We start from the raw sequence: 17508 nt of genomic DNA on the forward strand, positions 1-17508 counted from the left end.
ACATCTGTAAAATATAACGTTTTATTCAACTACATTCTGTAGCATACTCATCATTAGTTACAGTGGTATTACACTGTAACTAATGACAAAATGCTGACTTTAAGTAATTTGATTATATGTAAATTTTTCATAGAATGTTGGTACACGAGTACAATAAAAATGTTACATTTAATGGAACCTGGTCAAATGAAATTTACATGACGGGTGTAAATTAAATTAATGATTCATTATTAAGATAAATAAACATGGAGTTTATATATTTCAGCTGCTCTTTTAAGGAGCTTAGAAAGAAAAGCATCTGGACTTTTCTTTCAAAGCGGATGAGAGGTGAAACGTCTTTAAGCAACTTAAAGACGTTTCACCTCTCATCCGAGAAGCTTCTTCAGTTCTAGGGTCAAATGGTGGAGAGTCACAGATTTAAGCCCTGTGGGAGTGTCCCCCCCGAGAGGGAGAATGGACCCCCTAATGATCCTCTACCTAACCCCACGAGCCAAGGTGTGAAAATGGGTATAGGTCACAATCAGCCAAGGTTTGGGGTGAACTCACTGTAACCCCACCCTATCATGTGATTACTTGAGGTCAGAAGGCCCAGGACGTAGAACATTTTTCTAATGCATAACAATACACCTGAAGCAGCTTAGCCACCATCCTTATTTAAGTAAGACAATAACCAGACCATGTTACAGCACTAAAGAGTTTGGATGCCTAATCACCCACTGACTACCTCTGCTGCACTATGACATAAAAAGTCTTGATGCCCAATCATCCAGGTAAGTAAACCTCCAAAAGTTGATTCTGTTCAAGAGACTGAAGACCGAGACTGAGACTGAGGAAATCACGTGGATGAGTGACGAAACGTTTTTCCCACTGAAAGTGCTACGTCCCGATGAACAGAATCAACTTTTGGAGATATGATGTATAAGTCCCTATCAAGCACGAAAGAGAAAATATTCTGCTTTCAAGCCTTAAGCTAACAGCTTCATCTGCTATCAAACGTTTTAAAGTGTTAGAAACAGTAAACATGCCCCTGTCATGACTTTTTATGAAACCTAAAGATGGCATCTTCAGTGTTAGTGTTTCATTTTTTGTCATTTTATTTGACATCCAGGCAGGAGACAAGAAGCTCGAAGAAAGATGGGTATTCATGACATTTACACAACCTTTTCCCCACTCCTGTCATGCTCAGTGGGAAGCTCAGAAGGTAGAAAGTCATGTAACTCTGGGAATCGGGGATCATCTGATCCTCTGCGTCTGAGCTTGGGTCAGCGCTACAAGGATCATTTACCCTTTCTACCCTAACAACAATCACATGGGTGAGAGCAACGTCAGGAGAAAATGGCCTCTGTGTGAATGTGGTGACTGACTAGTTCTCACCTCTCCCACCAGCATCTCATACACGAGCACCCCGAGGCCCCACCAGTCGACTGCCCTGGTGTACGATGTGTCTGTGAGCACCTCTGGGGCCAAAAACTCAGGAGTCCCACAGAATGTGCTGGTCCTGTCTCCATAACCCATGCCTCAGAAAAGAAAGAAACAAAGGGTGACCAACGTGTGAGGGTTGAGTCAGATTTAACCAAACAGAAGGGAACAGAGGATCAGTGTGATCAGCATATGATGAACACTCACCTTCTTTACAAAGCCCAAAGTCAGCTATTTTAACATAACCCTCAGTGTCCAGCAGCAGGTTGTCCAGTTTAAGATCCCTGATGGAAGAAAAGGAATCAGATTTATGTCGACTACTTCAAAGAGAAAGGAAACGCGTTACGTGTGGAATGCAAAGACGGAGGCGATACAAACACTCACCGATACACAATCTTGTGGTCATGAAGAAACTGAAGACCCAAGACCACACAGGCAGAGTAGAACCTGTTGTACAGACGACAGAAAGCAAGAGACGCAGAAGAAAAGTGTGAAGCAAGACTTCAGTCCCATTCCTCCAGGTGTATAAAGTCTGCGCACCGAGCCATTCATGAAAGAATGAGTCACACTAAAGAGCTCGTTGAATTCAAGCTTCGGTTTGTCAGATTTCGTCCCGCCTACATATCCCACAATTAACCGTGTTATTGTAGAGTGGAAGCATTTACGACCCACAGAAGCTCAGCCACAAAGGAGCCTACTACACAAAGTTGCAGTGCGTGAAAGTGACAGACGCTCTGTTGACTCAAAAACTGCTTCAAACTTCCGTACACATTAACATCAGCGGCAAAACTGTGTGCCGGGAGCTTCATGGCATGGTTTCCATGGCCGAGCAGCTCCTGTAGATATGTGTAGGTATACATGCATGACAAAGCAGAACTCACACAGCACGTTGCTCAGAAAAGACGTCTGCATGTATGTGCATCATGAGGTCTCCTCCTGCCGTGTACTCCATGACAAAACACACATGTTCTGGCGTCTGGAAGCATGCAAACAGGTTGACCAGGAAGGGATGGTGGGAGCCGTTGACGATCTCAAAGATCCGCTTCTCACACATCAGACTGGAGACGGACAGACAGAGGAAAGGGGGAGGGACGGGGAAGGAAGGGGGATGCACATGAGACAATCATTGTGTAATTATGAGGTGAATGAGCTCTTGTCGTGCAGCAGAGATGTGGTTAAGGTGGTAAAGCACAGCTACCTCTCCACTTCATCACGCGCGACGATGTCTCCTTTCTTCAGGGCTTTGATGGCGTACTGGCTGCCTGTTTTTTTGTACTCCGATAGCAGCACCTGAAGAGTCCAACAAAAGCTTTTGTTAATCACTTCAGAGTTTTTGTTGAGTAACTCTCTGCTAATGGAAATGAACTGGAAAAAAGTAACAGAAGGCAGGTGTAATTCTGTAATTTTGTCTTTGTGATCAAAAAGCATATCTAATAAAGAACTCAGTACTCTCCCTCCTACCCAACCTGCCTCAGCCTGAAACCTAAAGCATTTTTCTTTTCAATAAATATGAACTTGGAGCAACCCTGCATTTTAGGTATTTTTGCAGTAAGTGTGAGTATTTAGGGAAGTATGTTAAAATAGCCTGTATTTGTATAGCGCTTTGGTGGTGGTGGTTTATTTGGTTGATTGCAGCTCTTTATGTGTTCCTTGGGCTTCGTTCAACAGTATGAATGGACAAATTTGAGCTTTATCAGTATTTTCTGACAAGAATATCTTTGTACTCTGCAACTAAATTTAGAACGGCCTTGAACTATGTCCAGGCTGGCTGAGGAAATGCCAAAATGTTTTGTCTTACAGACACATGAAACATAAACAGATTTCACTGAGAATTCTTATGGGTAGTTATTTATTTACTAGTTTATATTCTCCCCGATTCCGCTCAGATTAGCAGGTAATTTTGTTTGTGGCTCCAAACACCTGTTGCCAATAAGGAAGTTACAAAGTGCCCCCTGGTGGACAAATAATGCAAAGTCAACACTCGTAAAACGGTTAAAGGGTGCTTCCCCCATCTCTTCTATCATTTTTAAATGTTCATTTATCTGCTGTAATAAATGAAAACGTTCTCAGCTATTTACATCAACAGATCTTAGTTATTATAGATACAGATATATAGTTATATATAGCTAAGATCAGCTGATATACTGGTTAAGATTAGTAGGTATGATCTGCCACTCACAAGTCGGTTGGATTCTGTGAAAAAGCCTAGAACTCAAAGCTCATAGGGGGTGTAATACCGAGATCTAATACCAAATGTATGATGGAAAGAATAAAACTGTTCAGTGTGCACGTTTCATCAATCAAACAGTTATTTCACATGCCCACTTGAATGAGGCCCACAGAGCTAAAACAGGCTATAATGCTCCATGGAGCTGCATGGAGCTGCATGGAGCTTGTGTTTACTGACAGGCTGCTAATATTAAAATACTTATTTACACAACAGATGTGTATTTTATCATTTTGAAAATGAAACACAGTACCTTCCCGAAGTGGCCCCTGCCGAGAACAGCGATCAGCTTGAAGTCCTGCAGGGAAAGAGGTCCTTTGCTGGGCCTGAGAGAGGGAAATTACTATTATACAGCAAATGCAATAAATGTCTTTCATAACGTTCAACAAAATCTGTTACATACACCAGAAACTCGCTTTTTTGTTCTGCGTTTTAGCGTCTAACACAGTAAAGCATGTCTTATTCTGGGGTGACATATGCAGTAATCCATATTAATGATGACTCCGCGTTAAAATCAGGTGTTAAAAAAAAGAGGTTACGAAATATGGCCATATTGTGTGAGGGGGTGTCTTCCTGGTGTCATGCTGTGCTGGCAATATTGCAAAAGACATGCTCAGGTGTGGGTTCAAGTGTGTGTGTGTGTGTGTGTGTGTGTGTGTGTGTGTGTGTGTGTGTGTGTGAGACAGAGAGAGATAAGGATCTTTGTCTATTTCTGCACCTGCTTAAAGAGTTGTGGGATTGTGATCTGACTGGCGTCTCCTGAACAGGGACTTCTGGTTTGGACGGAGGCTCAATGACCGGCGTCTGTTCCTGTGATAACAGGGGAGGGGAAATGTGAAACACCAGCATACTGAATGACAAGAGACACAGGGGGGAGATAATACCAATAAGGGAATACAGCAAAAAGAGGCCAAAATGATGGAGAACATCTGTAGAAGCAGACAATCAGTCAGTGATGCTCATCGAGCCGGATGGTCAGATCCCCCTGTTGGCCGACAGCCTCGCTCCTCCCCTCTCCCCTGTCCTCCTCGCTCCCCTCTCACTGCTAATTAGTTGTCTAAAAAACATCAGAGTAATTAATCTCATAATACTTCAACCCCGCTGAACACGCCATCTGCCACGGGCCCCTCTGGCTCTCTCTCTGCTTGTCTAAATCTGTCTGTCTTCCTCCCTGGCCTCTTATATTTAAAGTCACACTAGCTCTGCTGGTATACAGTGTACTGACAAGCCATGTTGCATAAAGTGTATAATTTGGAATATTACATTTAGAATGCAAGGAATGAAATCACCAAATTAATGCTTATATTTGAAAAGATGATATTTTGTCTCCTTGTTTAGTTCCTGTAATAATGTAATATTATTTAAAGGGATCATGGTGCTTTATAATGTAAAGTAAAGACCCTACAATAAGACAGAGAAAACTCAGACGACACCCTATGAGCAAGCACTTGGCAACAGTGGGAAGGAAAAATCCCTTTTAACAGGAAGAACAGGAAGGGTGTTCCCATGATGCATTGAGTATTTCTTCTTCAGTCACCTTTCTCACTCACTATGTGTTAATAGACCTCTCTGCACTGAATCATACTTCTTATTCATCTCTGTCTCTCTTCCACAGCATGTCTTTATCCTGTTTTCCTTCTCCCAACCGTTCCCAGCAGACGGCCCCTCCCCTCGGTGATCCTGGTTCTGCCGGAGGTTTCTTCTTTTCCTTCCCACTGTCACCAAAGTGCTTGCTCATAGGGGGCCATATGATTGTTGGGTTTTTCTCTCTATGTATTATTGTAGGGTCTAGCCTACAAGATAAAGCGCCTCAGGATGACTGATGTTGTAATTTAGCACTGTATAAATCAAATTAAATTTCTTTCACATGCTAAAATAACAGAAAAAGGTCTGGTAGCTCGTTGCCCAGACAGTCTTGTATTTTTAATAATGTCCCTTTTTTCTACAGTAGAACATTTCTACAGTAGATACAGCAGATACTGGAAAAAGAGGAAAGTTTTTGCCATTTAATTTTTAATCTACTCCTTATTTACTTTGGTATTTCACAAATGGTCGTGGAGGAGATCTTAATCAGTAGAAAAAGCTGCAAACTATAAATATATAGTTAAAAGTTCAAAATCTATGCACTCCTTTACTTTTTCCAAATCTTTCCAGTGGACCGGATTAGAATCTCTGCCGGTCCAATTCTGTCCCCCGGGCCTTATGTTTGACATTAGCCTATTCACTTATGTGATGCAATTTTAAATAAATTAAATGATTTAATGTCTCTGGATTTAAACCAGAATAAACTGTGTATTTTTGATAATCGTCATAATCTTTAAAGCAGTTCCTGAAAATTCTTTTCCTTGTATTCTTACTAAACTGCATTGTTTTTAATAATAACTGTTTCCCTTTCATAAGTAAGTGAAAATGAAATAAGTTTAATTTTCAGGCTCAGTTGGTTCTTTGCTTCGCTGTCACAGCTCCTCTATTTTCCACCTCTCTATTCTTCACTCCCACACTATCACCCTCTGCAGACTGTGTTCTTCACACTGGGAAAATCACACAGATTTGGACTTGATCAAATTAAAGCTCCCCTCCATCCAATTATGTCTCATTAAAGCTGTCTCCCTGAGATTTCAGTTCTCCATTTGGCTAATTATTCATTCTTTCTGTTTCTGTCTCCGCTCAGGCCCCGGCTAGGCCGGTCTTAGATTTCACTGCAGCCCACAGGAAGGCAGCCTGTATGACAGGGAGCACTGTTTTCAAGACAGAGGTTGCAGGTAGGAAAACAGGAAAATGGTAACGTGATAGTATAAAGATGCCCATCTTTTCCCCCAAGGGAATCTCTGCATCTCACTCACCACGGGAGCAGGTGAGTCCACTACATCTGTCTTGACTTCAGGTTTTACCAGATGGTCAGTTTCCAGGTTTAGCTTCTCCACTGAGATTTCCCTGCAGAGTGCACAAAATAAAGAAAAAAGAAATCAAACTTTGTGGAGGCACAAATAAAAGCATTACCGTATTTTCTGCACTATAACCGCACTTAAAATTCTTTAACTTTCACAAAAATCGACAGTGTGCCTTATGTATGAATTCTGGTTGCGCTTACTGACGTCGGACCGATTTTATGTGGTACACGGCGCTCAAAAATCTGTCAAAAAATGTTTTAGCAGGACTTTGGTAAGCTATGAAGCTGCACCGCTTGATGGATTGTCGGAGCATTACGGCTACCGTAGTCAGGACCCTCGCGGAGTAATCTGGGTCCAAAACTCCATCCGTTTCAGGTCCCAAAGTCAAATGAACACTGCGGCATCACAGAGTTAAAAACTGTCTAAATTCTTTCATCTTTAATAAAATCATCTGCTTTACCAGGTGTAACAATTAAGTTTAACATCCAGGCAGCCATGAAAACAGATGAATGCTAACTTTTTTCCACTCAATAAAAGCTCATGTGAGGTTTCCCGATGGTTAGGGACAAATGCAATCGCATGGCAGGATGCTGTAAACGGACCAAACTTCAGTCAGGAGAACAACTGAGATAATCCATCCACAATACTGCAACAACATGGGAACAGAGCAGCTGCGAGAGAATTCAACAAATTCAACAGACCCGTTCATCGACAGCGCGCATTATAATCCGAAAAATACGGTATTTACTTACTGGTAAAAAATGAAAATGAATACACCGCCAACAATAAACTCAACTTCAAGAATACCCGCTCAGGTGTAACTCACGCTGTCTAAATGATGCAATAATAACAATAATAATAATGACAATATAAAAATATAAATAATGGCAGACATTAAAAAGTTCTTTAAAGCTACATAAGATCCACCACCCATTAGCAACTGATCCAAAGTGGTCAGATATTGATTCCTTTAATCAGCTCTACACTGATCAATGACCACGACTTAAAATAAACATATCCCAAATTAATAACTGAAATGCATTAAGGCATACCATATGCATTTCAGTTCACCTGCAGACACATTAGTTACATACCCTGCACTGGTTGTGAGCGGGCTGCTTGTGAAACTGGGCGCGCTGCTTCCGCTCGGGATGACGTTCCTCAGCAGGCGGACCCAGGTAGCGATGTCCACGTTCATCTGACGGGCCCGCAGGAAAGCTTTACCTAAACGTACACATTGCCAAATATGAAAAAGAAACTCTTCAGCTTCAGCTCAGCTGTCAAATGACGTGACTCTATTGCATGTGACTTTTTCATGTGAGTTTTTTTTCTTAATTTTTTACTGCTTTTAACTTGTACTTTCTGCTGTGATAAAAAAAAAGATCCCACGTGTGGGACTAAAAGAGGTTTATCTTATCTTATCTTTAGAATGTGCGTCTCGTAAATTAAACAGATGATATTATTTCAACTCCTGTGGTTTTATAAACAAAACTTCACATGCAGCAGGCTTGAAGCGAGTAAAATAATATCTTAATTTAGAATAACTGATGTATGTATCATTCAGCAATTCAGTTTATTTATACAGCACCAAATCACAACAACAACCACCTGAAGGTGCTTTGTAGTGTAAAGTAAAGACCCAACAATGATAAAGAGAAAACCCCAAGAAAGCCCAAATGAAGGAAAACTCCCTTTTAACAGGAAGAAACCTCCAGCTGAACCAGGCTCAGGAAAGACTTTGCTGCGACCACAGGGACACAAAGGTGCTAGAGTTGCTCACCTTGCAAATAGTGGCCGATCCACTTTATCCACTGAGCTATACCAAATAATTTTTTAAGACATGCATTCCTTTTCCTTTTAACCCAACGACATCTGAATGTGTGAATGTGCAACCCGCTCAGACCTAACAACATGCAGTAATGATCACTTTCAACATGGCACAAGTGAGAAAGTCACTCAGAGTCACTGAGGGGAAATTACAGTTGTGCACTTGTCTCTCCGACATGCTGAGTTGTCAGCTTAGCTAACAATAACTTTTTAAACAGGGGAAAAACCTGCCATGTGACACACTCACTTTAAGCCTCCGACTAATCTGACAACATGCTCAAAGTTTTCCTCTTTGTGTTCAAAAAGGCTTTTGAACTAAAAAAAAAAATTCAAAGAGAGCAAAACAGACAGTTTAAAGTTTTTGTTGGAGGTACATACAGACCTCTCCAAAACCTCCTCTCATGCTCATGTCAAATTTTGAAGCATAAAATCTTCACCACTGCTCACCAGTGCTGGCAATAATCCCAGTTAACATTAATAGGAGCTGCTTCAGGAAGCTTTTTGTTGTGCATTTATTACAATTCTGCAGCATCAGATGACAGAAACCTCTCATTATCTTCTCCAGAGTGAAAGGGCTGCACACATTTGCATGCAACGCAGAAAAACATTATTAATTACCAAAAATTAATTATCCCCGACCTGCTGACAATGTCTAACAGCAAATGACACCAAGATCTTTACTTCACAAAGATGATCTCTAAGCTTTTTTATTTTGCCAAGACAGTTATGGATGTATCCCTATAACCTCTCTAATTATTAAGGCAGCTACCAAAAAACAGCTGCAGTTAAGAAAACTCTGACCTCGTGCATTATGCATCACTTGGTGTACTTTCCATCAGTGTGTTCTGAGTACGTCTGAATGAAGCCGTGAGGAGCAATCATGCAAAGAAGATCCATGTCTGAATGACAGATCGCAGTCACAGACCGATAAAGCCAGCGGTGGTGACTTAACACACACACGCTTCTCATTCTTTTGTTCACTGGTGGATTCAAGTCTCTTTTTCCACAAGTAGATGGCGCTGCAGAGCACGTACACGTTGTTTTACACAGCTCTAAAAATTGATCCGCTTGTCAAAAAAAATGTGAAACAAGAAAAGCAGCGAGCTGGGAAAAAGATTTTAAAGTCCAAACGTGGATATAAAAAGGTTGTGTGTGAACACTGGAGCATACCGTGCTGCTTAGAAAAGACTTTCTTCTGCCTCTGGAGTCTTCGGCCTCTCTCTATGACTGGATTGAAGAAGGTCACCTGAAACATGCACAGTTACACGTTACAACTCTAGTCTGCGCCTGAGGTAAAAAAAAACACAGCGACTGTGTTTTTTAGGTACTTTTGTGTTTTAGTGTTTGCAGGCAAATATGAATGATGAGGAGGTTCTGATGAGACTAAAAGGGAGCTGTAATGTTCACGCATGTGTCTGCCCAGTACCTCAGCCAGCAGCAGCCCCTGTGGCTCCAGTTCCAGCTGGACTTGGTGTCTTTGGTTGTCCAGGAAATCCTCCAGCTTCAGGTACTTCAGAGCACACAGGGAGCGATAATCTCTCCAGTACACAGCGATCTCCATCTCCCTGGACTAATCACAAAACACGAACATTCGATTGCTTCGATACATTAAAAAAAAACAAGTCCGCAGTTCTGCTTCAGGGAAACCGTGAGAAACAGGATCTAAGCTCATGCTTGGTTATCGCTATAGGAACGACATTTGCAGCTCAGTGACAGTGTAAACATTTAACAGGCAGTTTCTTCATCGTGGTTGTGCACTGCGAATTTGCTCCCCAGATTCAGGCTGTCAATGCAGAACAACACAATCTTCTTCACTATCTTCCTAACGCCCCTCTGCTCGCCAGATTTGCCTTTCTGTGACTTGGACAACTCCCTCCTCCCCACCAGAATGTAAATCTGGTTGAATGATCATAATTTTGACACACTGGAGGAGATCCAGTGGGCGTCACAGAGGCACAAGGACGAAGAGGGCAAGACTTCCAGGGAGAGATTTATATATAGCAGCTGTGCTGGAAATCGTCCAGTAGTGCGCTAGAACAGTGGTCCCCAACCTTTTTTGCGCCACGGACCAGTTTATGCCCGACAATATTTTCACGGACCGGCCTTTAAGGTGTCGCGGATAAATACAACAAAATAAAACTAGTACCGGTACCGAAAAAAAGAAGATTTATTCATAACACACGTGAAAAGACCCAGGAAAACCGAGTAAACGATAAAAACAATAACAAAATAACGCTGAAAACCGATAAAAACCCTGAAAACCATACATTTCACACCTGAGCCTCAACTCTTGCGGCCCGGTACCAAACGACTCACGGACCGGTACCGGTCCGAGGCCCGGGGGTTGGGGACCGCTGCGCTAGAAGATGATACTGAAGGGGAAATGTGTGAATTTAAACCAAGTAAGGAATTGGAAACAAATCCAAGTGAAAAGAAACAAAACAAAATCTCTGCTCTACTTTAAAATGAAGGTATTTTTCTGGGTAACAACCCATCAAATGCACTGTAGCTAATGTAAAAGCCCATGAAAAGCACTGCTTGACAGCTTAGGCTAGAACCACAGTATTTCTGTGACAGTGTAACAGATTGAGAGTGTGCTTTGTCGTACTCTTTCCAGCTCTAAAGTGAAGGTCTGGTCCCAGGCCTGCTCTCCAACTGTTCTCCAAGCTGTCTGACCCACCACTGTGTTCTCCAGCTTCAGCACGGCGCTCACTTCCGCTGTTAAAGATACACAAACACTAAGTAAAAATGTCGACTGCCAACCGGGTGCTGCATTTTATTAAATTATAAGCCTCAAGTGTCAATTTGTTTTAGTTACTACAGTCATCTAGAGCTTAATTCAATGGGAAAAAAAGACCAGGAACACTTACACGAGAGGTCCTCGTTCTTACTGGGGATCTTGAGGCTCATGCTGCTGGTGCTCCGGCTGTAGAGGCCGCTCAGTTTGAATGAGGAGCGTCCATCTGGTGTGGAGTAAGAAGGCAGAACGACAGGGGTCCCTCTATTTCTCCCTGGGACGACCTCCAGCAGTCCCACACAGCCCAGAAGACGAACCTGAAGACTGCCTGAAAAGAAAAGGCAAAGAGGAATTAACCTTACGTTTTTGAATAATAAACTCTGACTGAATATGCTGAAAGCTGTTTTATTCTCCTATTTATTCTGTCTACCTGTAAGGGGTGATGGTTTGATCAGGGTGCTGTACTGGTTATGGACATATGGGGTGCTGTGACGGGAGCTGAAAGCTGAGGAGGAGGCCAGCACTAGCTCCTCTTTGATGAGGCAGGCTTTGGGATGATCCTCAGGCAGCTCCAGCAGTCTTTGTTCCAGAGAGCATCGGAGCAGGTCCAGACGCTGGGACGAGCCGCTCAAACCACACTGAGCCTGCGGAGCGCAGAAAGAATACAAAGCTGTGAGACTGGAGACAGATTTCAGATTTTTTTAAACATACTGTCCTGTGCTAACGTCTTTCTTGTAAATGGTGAAAGTCTTGTCCTTAAAAAACAGGAAAAATCCAGCAAAGAGCTGAACCGGGACCTGAGAGATTAACAGGTCTGTGGGTCAAACGGGCTTTCGGCTGAACCGTCAACTGTTCACTGAAGCCTCATAAGAAATGGTTTCACTGGATGCTTCAATAAACTGCTGCATCCACTTCCTATTTTTCTTGCAAAATGAGGAGGCTAAACTGACATTATTTAGCAATGCTTAAAGGAAAAAAAAGTCAGAATTAGAAAATGTAACCAAATCTCTTTGAAATGACTACTCTGGATTATGTGGATGTGTCTGCACCAATAAAAGTACAGGTTTTTGCTTCTGCCTTTTCCAGAGAAACACTGAGACTTTAAGGATTGGCTCAGTATTTAGGAACAAATGTTATGACTCTTTCACTTTCTTTCAGAGAGATACGTGACTGATATCACGACAAAGGTACAGCTAGTAATTGGTTAGCATTGTTGGACTAACATCTGAGACTGGTAATTGTGAGAAGCAGCTAGCCTGGATCTGTTTAACGGTAACAACATACAGCACAGAACTCAGCATTTTCTATTCCATCTACCCAAAGGAGAGACGCAAATGAAACTTTTTAGGGTTTAAAACAGATGATACTGCCAGGACTGTAGATCTCTGACCCAGATAAAGTTCAACCATCTCCTCTCTGACCTCAGCAATGGCCTTCTTATCTTGGACCTTTCCCGCACCCAGCAGTCGCATCATGTTCTTGGCTCCCTCAGCCATGGCGTGCTCCACACGGTAGTGATGCCACAGCTCCTCCACACGCAGCTCCGCCCCACACAGGTCCGGCTTACCTGGGACAAGGTGTGAACAGCACACAACATGAACAAAGGGCAAAAATGACTAAATACGACATAGAAACAGAAAGTGTTACGAGGCTTTTTTCCAACGATACACTGGACCCTTTGTTTCCATTTGCTCATAAATATAACCTTAAACACTGTGAGAGTTCCACACAAACCAAAATTTGCAGGAGAAATCTAATTAAAGACATAAAACAAACAAAAGATGTTTTACACTTGGTCACCCCAGGCTTAAACCTCTGTGGTGGGGTTTTAAAGAACAGGCTGTTGATCCTCATCAAGCTGGAGACGGTTACAGAAGCATATCTCACGAATTTGATCCTCACCAGTCAGATGTAAGAATGTGTGTAAGAGCACTGTAACTCTCCACAATCTGCAAACCGGTCAGTTAGCAATGATTAGCTAATTAGCCAGGAGTGTTAAGGCCTGGGTAGCTTCCAAGAGGATAAAAGACATCTGTCACGTTTATGAGGCCACCATCATCATCACTGAACACGAACAGCGTGCATTGCAGGTCTGCAAGCACAAAGCACTACTCTCATTAAGGAACCATGCTAGCTTGCTTGAATGAAGGCTAAATGATCTGTAGATCATTTGATCTGCAGATCATTTAGATGAAGGCTGTTTAAACAATGCTGTGTGGATGAATGAGAGCAAAATGGATTTCTCAGCCAGTAAGACAACAATCTCTAAACACACAAGTTGCTCTACTAAAGTTTGCTTAAAGTCCTGACCTTAATCCCACAAAACTACTGTGGAAATATCTGAGGTGAAAGGCTCATGAGATTGCAGATACCCCCCACAGACACGTAACATTTGATAATTTTGTCTCATGTGTCACAGCGGTACAGAAAGTTTTTCCAAGAGAAAAGTTCTGTAGTATCGTAGTACTCATTTGACATTGTGTTTTTGTCTGCCTCATTTAAAGCCTCTTTTATCTCTGGTTGAGGTCGCTGCCGACTTGTGGAGAAACATCTGACTCATTTCTGGCGCCAGTAAACGCTCCACCGTGTCAGCTAGCTGACACGCTGGGTACATTGTGCGCAGGTCCTTGTGAGTGAGCGTGTAAAATAAACATTAAAGCTTAAATGCAAAGACTTCTACGGAGCTGAGAGGAACTGGAAAGTTGGGTAATACCCTCAAGAGTGACTGCATTTATGCACCAACAGTCATGTGATCCGCGTTAACATAAAAATGGCAAACTTGGCAGTTTTAAAAAAAGCTGAAGAAGCAACACGCTGGAAGAAAAGTGGCACAGACCAAAACAAAAAACATCTTCCCAATCGAAGTGTGTGTCTTTAAGTCAGCGAGCTTGGTGTCCTATCTAGCGTCGCTGCTGATCTGAGCTTTGTTTTATCCTGCCTGCTTATTCTCTTTCATCTCTCACTCCTTCCTTCCCAGCGCTTCGCTCTGTTGTCATCTCTGACTCAGTCCTTTCAGGCTCACTCCCTTCCTGGCTCCCCGCATCTGCCCGGCCTGCTCTCTAACCTCTGTTAAATGAGCCATGGCTTTTAGTTGTTGGGCAACATCAAGGGGATGCAGGAACATCAATAAGACTCTAACCTGAGAGAGTGAGGGGGCTGTAATGGACACTGCGCTTGTGTGTGTGCGCGTATGAGTGTGTGTTTTTGACTGGAAGACTATACGCTGTGAAGTTCTGAACCAAGAATTGATCCGCCCGTATCATAAAATATGCAGTGTTTATAAGCTGAAAGACTGACAGGTGGAGTAAAGGAGAAACTGAAAGATGAGACAAAAGCACGATAGGTACTTTGGTTGTCCTCAGACTGCTCCGTTGCCTGCATGGCCTTTCGGATCTGCATGCGGATGATGTCGATCTTTGTCTTGCTGTCCTGCAGCATCTGCTGAGCTGTCTGGAGAAGCTTCTTGTCCTGAAAAGTGACAAGAGATCATGTCACAGGTTGAACACTGGAAGGTGCAGGTTACAGTAAACATAGTGAGTAAGACTTTTGCTGGTGGTTGTGCTAGTTCAGTTACCTTGGTACCGCCACTGGAATATATTGGAATCATGTTCTCTGCTCCCTGTTTGACTTTCAGCTCAATGTTCAGCTGCCGCTCCAAAGCAGCTATGCGGTGCTGATTGGTGGACGTCTGGTTGACGGGTCCTGGAGACTTATTTGAATCTGGTAACAGAAAGAGAGTCGGGTCAGGAGGTCAGGTTGCTTCTGATGCAGTCTTTCAAACATCACTTCTGTCAAATGGTCGGACATGAAGCTAAAAACTGTGTGTAGGTTTTCTTTTGGTTGTTTGTTTTTTACTTGTTTTACTCCATAAAAGGCCAACACACAAGACATTTATATGTTTTTACATATTTCCTGCCTAAGGAGGCATCAGGTTTCAGTTACAAGTGAGTAAAGTTTATATATAAAGACACTTTCAGATCGGTATTTTCCATCCATCCATCTTCTTCCGCTTATCCGGGGCCGGGTCGTGGGGACAGCAGCCTAAGCAGACAAGTCCAGACCTTCCTCTCCTGGTCTACTCCTCTAGCTTGTCCGGGGATAACACCAAGGTGTTCCCAGGCCAGCAGAGAGATATAATCCCTCCAGCGTGTCCTGGGTCTCCCCTGGGGCCTCCTCCAGGTGGGACATACACCTCACCCAGGAGGCGCCCAGTAGGCATCCTTGTCAGATGCCCGAACCACCTTTCCTGGCTCCTTCCAATCGGTGTTTTATGAAGCATAAATCTAGTAGCAGGAATCAGCTAAAGCTAACAGATTTTTTTTTAATTCCTGACTTTTTTTTAGGAAAAAAAACCTAAAGCTGAGTAATGCACCTTATAGCTGAAACGGTGCATTACTCAGGCTTATGTTATCATCACATCATAACTACAGTTCTGGAGATCGATTAAGGTGTTGTTCATTTCTTAGTTTAGTTTCACAACTGTTTTATAATTGTTAAGCACCATGTGGAAATATGAGTATGGAAAGGTGCTGATTTGGTAAAACAGGAATGGAACCCCTGGTGCCAAACAATTTACCTGCTAAACATTAGCACTGATACTATGAGCATGTTGGTATGTTAAAGCATTTAACTCAAAGCTCCAGCGTGCCTTATTAACATCTCAGTGTTATCTAAAAGGAGGAAACACAAAAAGGCCTCCAGCAGCACAGGCAACATGTGATGTATGCTCCAAATCAGATACAGTAAAGCACTGTACCTTTGTTTTCTTCATGGCCTTTGACCACAATGTGAGCATCCAGCTCTTGGAGCTGAGCCTGGAGTGACTCAAGCTTCCGCTTGGAGCTGCGGAGCTGTGAGTCCACCTGCTGGGCATTCCTCTTGTCGGTAGTGGCCCTGCGCAGATTCTCTGCACCCTCCTTGATCTTCAGCTCCTTGCGGATCTCTCTGCGGATCTTCTCGCGGTGCTCATCCAGCCGCTGCTGCACACTGGAGTCTGAAAAGTCTGAGTTTTGGTCCAGACCGAGCTGCTGGAGCACTGACAGCCTGTCTGTGTCACTCTGAAAAAGGAAAAAAAAGGAGATGGTTGTTATTGTTAAAGAGCCTAAAGAGAAGGGAAAGGTGATTTCCCACAAGAACATGAAAAAAAGGTTCTATATTTAGGTTGCTGTTTATGAGAAGGATTATTCAGTTTGACCTAAGAAACTGATTTGCAGGGTGACGGAGCAAAGCTGAGGTTATGACAGTAAAAGCTGGAAACAGTCACCTTGCACATATTTGACAAAATGAAGCACTGCAGGATAAAAGGAGAGAAAAACTGTACGTCTGTGAGAGAATCGTGAACATTTGAGACCTGCCAAGCTGACGTGGTGAAGCAGCATCAAAGCAGAGGCAGCACTTAAGTGTGTAAAGAGCTGAGTGCTCACATCAGCTCTCCTGCTGATCAACACTAACCAGATTACAGAAGATTAAAACAGCAACAATGCAAACTAAAATCAATCAGGGTCTCCTTCTGGACGGGTCACTAGTAAGCAAACATAATAGTAAGCATACATGAGATGCAATATTTAGTAGAGGAAAAAACAGAATATCACCAGGTGCACAAGAGTTTAATTTGAGCTTATTTCCAGCATCATTTTTTTTTCTTGGTCGCTAATAAAACAGTTTTACATGATTAACAGTTAATAATCATCCTTATTTTTCTTATACTGGACCTTGGTGCAGCCCAGCAGTTAATCCTATGTCAGAAACAAGCTGTTTTAGCACTTTTTTCTGCAAGCCAACTTTCTGTGTGTCTCAAACAGAAAGTCTGAACAAAAGGTGGACGGACTGTGTTGATCAGAAGAGAATACAATAAGATGTAAAAGAAAGGAGGAAGACGTTACATCAGGGGTGTCCAACTCCAGGCCTCAAGGGCCGGTGTCCTGCAGGTTTTAGATGTCACCCTGGGTCAACACACCTGACTCAAATGATTAGTTCATTAACAGGCCTCTGCAGAACTTCAAGACATGTTGAAGAGGTAGTTTGGCCATTTAAATCAGCTGTGTTGGATCAAGGACACATCTAAAACCTGCAGGACACCGGCACTTGAGGACTGGAGTTGGACCCTCCTGTGTTACATGTTACATTAGCAGCTAATGCTAACAAGCTTGGTTACCAAATTGCATCCATAGATTATGTTTGAACAATACACAATCAGATACCTGCTAAAATTAGCTAGGAATAGTACAAAGTAACACAGTTTTACTCACAAAATCAAACTAAAAACTTCTTGAATGGACTGTACAATTAACCACGCAGGAATTTAGACTGACGTTTTGCAGATATGTGATTGCTAGCCATCTGACATTAACTCTTCTGCCATTCTGGATGTTTGACAACCATGACGGCAATGTAGGGTCACGTGATTA

At 42.6% G+C, this 17508-nt stretch overlaps 1 protein-coding gene across 4 annotated transcripts in view; it reads right to left on the bottom strand.

Annotated features, from left to right (window-relative positions):
* pkn1b (protein kinase N1b) overlaps window positions 1-17508 on the bottom strand; it is a 40726-nt gene that overhangs the window by 904 nt on the left and 22314 nt on the right. For all 4 annotated transcript variants that reach the window (XM_040045772.1, XM_040045773.1, XM_040045771.1 and 1 more), the window contains 18 exons: window positions 15858-16158; window positions 14676-14821; window positions 14449-14569; window positions 12523-12668; window positions 11532-11745; window positions 11235-11429; window positions 10973-11082; window positions 9791-9934; window positions 9535-9610; window positions 7632-7761; window positions 6490-6580; window positions 4365-4456; window positions 3900-3972; window positions 2618-2709; window positions 2301-2477; window positions 1804-1866; window positions 1627-1703; window positions 1375-1517 (listed from right to left, as the gene is read on the bottom strand). In XM_040045772.1, the coding sequence (XP_039901706.1) occupies window positions 1375-1517; window positions 1627-1703; window positions 1804-1866; window positions 2301-2477; window positions 2618-2709; window positions 3900-3972; window positions 4365-4456; window positions 6490-6580; window positions 7632-7761; window positions 9535-9610; window positions 9791-9934; window positions 10973-11082; window positions 11235-11429; window positions 11532-11745; window positions 12523-12668; window positions 14449-14569; window positions 14676-14821; window positions 15858-16158 (2391 nt within the window). The remainder of the gene's footprint in view (window positions 1-1374; window positions 1518-1626; window positions 1704-1803; window positions 1867-2300; window positions 2478-2617; window positions 2710-3899; window positions 3973-4364; window positions 4457-6489; window positions 6581-7631; window positions 7762-9534; window positions 9611-9790; window positions 9935-10972; window positions 11083-11234; window positions 11430-11531; window positions 11746-12522; window positions 12669-14448; window positions 14570-14675; window positions 14822-15857; window positions 16159-17508) is intronic.

This window comes from Simochromis diagramma, unplaced genomic scaffold (assembly GCF_900408965.1).
Source record: "Simochromis diagramma unplaced genomic scaffold, fSimDia1.1 OVJJ01000150.1, whole genome shotgun sequence".
Taxonomy (NCBI): Eukaryota; Metazoa; Chordata; class Actinopteri; order Cichliformes; family Cichlidae; genus Simochromis; species Simochromis diagramma.